The sequence below is a fragment of the Vigna angularis genome, chromosome 8 (assembly GCF_016808095.1).
Source record: "Vigna angularis cultivar LongXiaoDou No.4 chromosome 8, ASM1680809v1, whole genome shotgun sequence".
Lineage (NCBI taxonomy): Eukaryota > Viridiplantae > Streptophyta > Magnoliopsida > Fabales > Fabaceae > Vigna > Vigna angularis.
In genome coordinates, this window is record NC_068977.1 from 4943212 (window position 1) to 4949262 (window position 6051).

The 6051-nt window shown below is 29.7% G+C and overlaps 1 protein-coding gene across 1 annotated transcript; it reads left to right on the forward strand.

Annotated features, from left to right (window-relative positions):
- Positions 1-4131: 4131 nt before the first annotated feature.
- LOC108344883 (transcription factor MYB30) lies at positions 4132-5773 on the forward strand. The gene is made up of 3 exons (XM_017583415.2): positions 4132-4535; positions 4673-4802; positions 4888-5773. The coding sequence occupies exons 1-3, from the start codon at positions 4406-4408 to the stop codon at positions 5585-5587; spliced, it is 960 nt and encodes a 319-aa protein (XP_017438904.1). The 5' UTR covers positions 4132-4405; the 3' UTR covers positions 5588-5773.
- The last annotated feature ends 278 nt before the right edge of the window (positions 5774-6051 follow it).

Genomic DNA, 6051 nt, shown 5'->3' on the forward strand with positions numbered 1-6051 from the left:
GCTATATGTATAACATGCTTTTATATCTAGCTCACTCTTGCATTGTTTTTGTTATGTGCTGTTTGGGTATGTTTCTTTGGCGATGATCATCCACTTGGATGGGAGCAGACGTTGTCGAAGAGATTCCCTTGGAGCAAGAGCTGGAGGTTGCTGATATTGCAGAATAGTCTTCTTAGAATTTCTTGATTAATCACTTGTAGTGTTTAATCCTTTCAACTGTTCAAGTTTAAATTTTCAGTTTCTTTTATTTTTGGATGACTGTAATTTCACATTTAATTACACGTCATACTCCGACTGTTCTCTATATTTGGATGTTAACGTCTTTATTATATAATATTGGTTATTATATAATCGGGATGTTACAATTATCTTAGTTCATTTGTCACTACCTTTTATTATCTTTTGCATTTGTTTTTCTTTTAACATTCGATTACCCAATCTTATTATAGAAATTTTCAAAAGGGATTTATCCAATCTATTTCCAATTGTTCTTACTTTCTCATTTTCTATAAATACAATTAATATTAGCATTGTTTTCGTCTAGTTTGAAGTTTTAAAACGAGATAAATAATTAAAAATTAAAACGTTCATTAAAAGTATAATATAAAAAAAAGAGAAAAAGAAAGAAAGATCATTTCCCCTGTTTCTTTCTAATTATCTTTCAAAGTAAATTTTAAATAAAAGTTTAACCTAACTCTGAAACAGGTAATTAAGAAATAATTCGTTATGAACAATCAAGAAATTAATACGAAGAGAAAGTTTCAAGCCCGTAGTCTAATTCAACTCAGTAAATCAACAATGCAGTGAACAAGTCAAATTAAAAGATTTTCTCATTCAAAACCTCACTTTCATAGTTTACTTATTAACTCAAAGGCTTGTTAACATAGTATATCAGAAACCATAAAATCACATTTATATATAAATATAAATCAAGTAAATTATCAGATTAAATTTGTTAACTTACCATAGTCAATTTAGAGTATAAAAAGAATAATTTATTAAATATATCTAATGACAGAGCTTATAAGCAGGACACATACCAACGTCAAATCTTATTTTCAAATATTTTTCTAATGATTATTATTGATGATTAAGATGATTGTAGCTTTGTCAAATCATTTATTTATCATTTCTAAAACATTTAATAATTCTACATCATTTAAAAATTAAGACACAACAGTTAATTTTTTTTCTTTTTCAAAGTATATTTTAAGAAGAAAATCAACAAATAGTATTTTAAATGTATAATAATCGATCAGTCACTTGGTGGTATATAAATATAGTATATTAAAACAAGTTTGAATATCTTCTTGCAACTTTATAGAAAATAATTCTACAATAACTTTGCATGAAGATTTTTAATTTAAATATATTATTTTAATTCTAAAATGATTGATGAGGATGAACATTGAGCATATTCTTTTATAATAGATTTTAAAAGAGAGTCACGAGAGAGAGATAGAGAGAGTGAATTGCAATAGTGTTGTGCTATTGAGATTAGACAGTGCATTAAGAGGTTGGAGTTGTGTCTAGTGTTAAGTGTTTGAGGAAAGAAATTACACTAAAAATGGTTGAATATATCATAAGAAAGAATTGTGCTGGTTTGGCATGTTCTTTAAGAGGTTGGACTGAAGATTGTCATGATGGGAGGCACATGCCTAACCTCTTAAATACTCTGATAACACTATCAGAGTTTAAAGTCAAAATCAACCCACCTGTTAGCTGTATCCACTGCTATTTACCCACAGCTTATAAATGTATTAACCTAGGTTCACTACACACTCACTCTTGGTACATGCAGCTTTTCTGTTCTTTCAAAATTATATCATTGAAACACACAACATATCATTAATTAAACCCATTTCTCCACACAGTAATCATCATTAACTTAAGAGTTAATGCATTTCATTATACTTCAATTTTTCTTTAAACAATCTTTCCTCTTTTGGTTAATTTTTTTTTAATTTTTAATTTTATTTTTGTTTTATAATCTCAAACATAATTTGTTTTGTCAAATTTTCTATTACATGATTATTTTTAACCTAACAGATTCTTTTTAATAAATTATGTAAACACTAAAAAAAAATTAATTAGAAAAAGAAAACTTAGATTTATGATTATAAAAGGTAGATTTTTTTATTTAACTATTTTCAAATAAATAAGCAGGAAGAAAACTTTATGAAAAACTAAAAGAAAAATTATATTATTGTTTCTGTGGGCAACCCTAGTAAAAGTGTGGTAATGTGTATGCAATTCCAAGTAGTTTCCATAAGTCTAGCGGTTTGACCCTTTCTTGGAAGAAAACACCTAACCGACTGAATTTCACATGAAAATAGAAATTTAAATTGACTTTCATTCTTTGTAAGCAAAACCTTATTAAATGCATCAATAAATATTTTATTGGAATGATATTTCAAATTTAACTCAATTCATCATCAAAATTACCCTTAGCATAGTGTTTTAAATGCACTTGGACATATTCATGTGCACCTCCTTCTATATAAAAAAAAGACAAAAATCACATACCACCTATACCACCTATTTTTTAAGCACAATTTTTTCCATTGAATTATTCTTTAAAAGAAAAAAATCTTGTTGGATATGGTAAAATATAAAGAAATTTAAAGCAGTTTAACTCTATTTAGCTTCATTATTTTCTTATTACTATTAGGTTTACATTCAAACATTATTTTCAATAAATATAAGTAAAAAAATATATGTATAAATCAATAAAACTGAATAAACTTAATAATATATATTCCTAAATTTAAGTGAGAGTTCCAACAATGCTTATTTACAAGATAAATAAATAAATAAATAATTTTTAAAATTGAACTTTAGAATAAAAGAGTATTTAAAAACATGTTGTTGATGCTAATTTACTATTTACACAAGAATGCTTAATGTTAAAAGGTGTGCTGCTATGGTTGCTTACTCTTTCAAATGTCTTTCATAATTTATCATGAATATAACAAAATAAAACCAATTTGACTTGTATTTGGTTTTCCATCACAAAATTGTTTCAACCAATTGTCTACCATCACCATTTATGATCATGTATGTGCACTGTATCCAGGAAAGTTAAATGGGTGTAATTTCATTGGCGAAACACCAACATATCTTACTTTTTGAGTATCTTAATATATAATAGTATAAAAGTAATTTTAAGAGAATTAATTATTATATAATATTAATTTAACAAGAGCAAACTTATAATATTTAGAATAGATAAAAATATAATTCACTTGACTATTACCAACGTAATAAGACTCTCTTCTTACACATTATAGTTTAATATATTTAAAACACCACCACCTATCATAATAAATGATGTTATTCATCATTTGACAAATCTGTACACATAAATTTTTTTAAGTATAAATGAACTAATTCCATCAACAAGAGAAATTTACCACATCTAATTATAAAACAACAAATGAACTAATACTACATATTATCATCCAAACAAAAATTACCCATTTTAAATAACCAATTAGACATATCCAAAACATTTGTTTTTTCACTTTTCACAGTTATATATAGTATGTATGCACACCAGTCTAAATCACTTTCAAAGAAAAAATTTACTTGAATTAATTTTTTTTTTCTTTTTTTAAAACTACCATCACTACAATTTGATACATATATAAAAGATATTTAGTTGAAAACAAAATCTCAATCAAATAAAATTACATTTTGAGTGATAATATATAGTAGCATTAAATAATTTGAAAAACATTCAAATTTAGTATTTGAGACTAATTAAGTAGAGTCTTTTATATCTATGTATATTAAACATTGGAAAGAGAATTAGATGATTAATGTGAAAAAAGATGTAAATTATTGATAAGTAATTGAAAGAGAAAGGAGATGGTGAATTGATTGAGAATTGACAAGTGTTGTTGAGAAGCACACAAAAGAAGTGCATATAATATAATAGTATTAGCAGAAGAGGTATGTGAAAGCTCTTGAGTTTGCAAGAGTCACCACCTTTATCTAATTAACATTAATGTTTGGTTTGATGGGGTTAGAGACTTGAAAAAGTAGTAGAGAACCATTGAATGCTCCCACGCGGTTTTGAGAGGCACAAAGAGAGCCATTGCTCCAAACCTCAGCTGACTTTGCCCTTCTTTCTTCCCTATAACAGTTAATGCTTTTGCTGTCAACTTTTGACTATTTGCCTTCACTTCTTTTTCTTTTTTTTCTCTCTCTCTCTTCAGTCAGCGACCCTTCACACACTCTTCTTCCCTTTCTTTTCACTATTTATACACCCTTCATTTTGACTCTTGCCTTGGCTCATTGCAATTGCAAACAAGAGGAAATCCAAGAAACACAAGAGATCTAGCTATACTATATCGTAAAAGTATAGTGAAGTAAAAGAAAAAGATACACTCAACAAGGCAAGATGGGAAGGCCACCTTGTTGTGATAAAGGTGTGAAGAAAGGACCTTGGACTCCTGAAGAAGATATCATTTTGGTGTCTTACATACAGGACCATGGTCCTGGCAATTGGAAAGCTGTTCCTACCAATACTGGTTGGTGAATTTTCCACTTTCAGATCTTAATTTGCTGGCTTTTTGGATGATTCTTCTGTCATGGTTTTAACAAGTCAGGGAAATTTTTTTGATTCTGGTGATCTGAATGGTACTTTCTTTTTGTGTTTAACTTTCAGGGTTGTCAAGGTGCAGCAAGAGTTGTAGACTTAGATGGACTAATTATCTGAGGCCAGGAATCAAAAGGGGTAACTTCACTGAACAAGAGGAGAAGATGATAATCCATCTTCAAGCACTTTTAGGGAACAGGTAAATTCATCTTACAGCTTCTGCTTAGTTATTGAAATCTGTTAATTACCATATTGTAACCTAAACCTCATTGATTATGATGTAGATGGGCTGCCATAGCTGCATACCTGCCACAAAGAACAGATAATGACATAAAGAACTACTGGAACACCTATCTGAAAAAGAAGCTGAACAAATTGGAAGCAAGTGGTTCTGAAGGAAGCTTGGGGCATGGTGGGGTTTCAGTTTCTCAGCCAATGTCTAGAGGGCAGTGGGAAAGAAGGCTACAAACGGATATTCACATGGCCAAGAAAGCTCTCAGTGAAGCTCTTTCACCAAAGAAGACATCATCTACTTTTTTAGCTGAGTTAAATTCAAACCTTTCCAATGATAATAGCACTGCCTCCTTCTACAACTCTACAAAACCAACACCATCCATAAGTTATGCCTCTAGTGCTGACAACATAGCTCGTTTGTTGAAGGGGTGGATGAAAAGCACACCAAAACGTGCTGCCACTCAAAACTCCATTATCAACTTGGCTTGTGCAGGAGCTGACACTGCTTCCAGTGAAGGAACAACAAAGGGAAGCTCAACCAGTGTGGAGTTGTCTGAGACTTTTGAGACCTTGTTTGGTTATGAGTCTTTGGAGTCTTCAAATTCTGAGTTTTCACCTTCTCTTTCTCCTGAGGGCACTCTCTTCCAAGATGAGAGCAAGCCTGATATTACTGGAATAGACGTGCCTTTCTCTTTGCTTGAGAAATGGCTTCTGGATGATTCTGGTTGTCAAGAGAAACTTAGCTTCTAGATTTAGTTATAGTTCAATTTGTTGCTTTTTCTTAGTTATAGCAGACTAAACCTGAATCTCACTTTGGCCTTCAACCCCTTTTGGTCCTAGAAGTGTATATTCCAATCCAATATTAACATTATTATATTATTATATCCTATAGTTAGATGTCTTAATGCTAAAGTTTGTTCTCTTAATTAATCACAACTTCAATGGTGTTAGAATTTTTTTCCTTTCAGTTGGCTGTTTCATTAATTGGTTTTAATCAGGAATTTAAGTTTAACTCAGTTGACTCTTTCTTCACAATTTCAATCAGTTAATTGATCAGATGAAAAGAATGAAATGGTTCAAGTCAACCTAATAATATCAGTTTTTCTAATGTTTAGTAGATGACATATTCTATTAATTCAAATAAGACAAATTTGTTTGTATTTTCCTTTTTTATAAAGTTAAATGATAAGCTGTAATGGCTGTGGATCAGTGTT

Excerpts from the sequence above, each read along its gene's own strand:
- LOC108344883 (XM_017583415.2), top strand. The coding sequence starts at position 4,406 with ATGGGAAGGCCACCTTGTTGTGATAAAGGTGTGAAGAAAGGACCTTGG. Across the intron at positions 4,536-4,672 it reads AGCTGTTCCTACCAATACTG|GGTTGTCAAGGTGCAGCAAG; the intron begins GTTGGTGAATTT and ends TTTAACTTTCAG. Across the intron at positions 4,803-4,887 it reads CAAGCACTTTTAGGGAACAG|ATGGGCTGCCATAGCTGCAT; the intron begins GTAAATTCATCT and ends ATTATGATGTAG.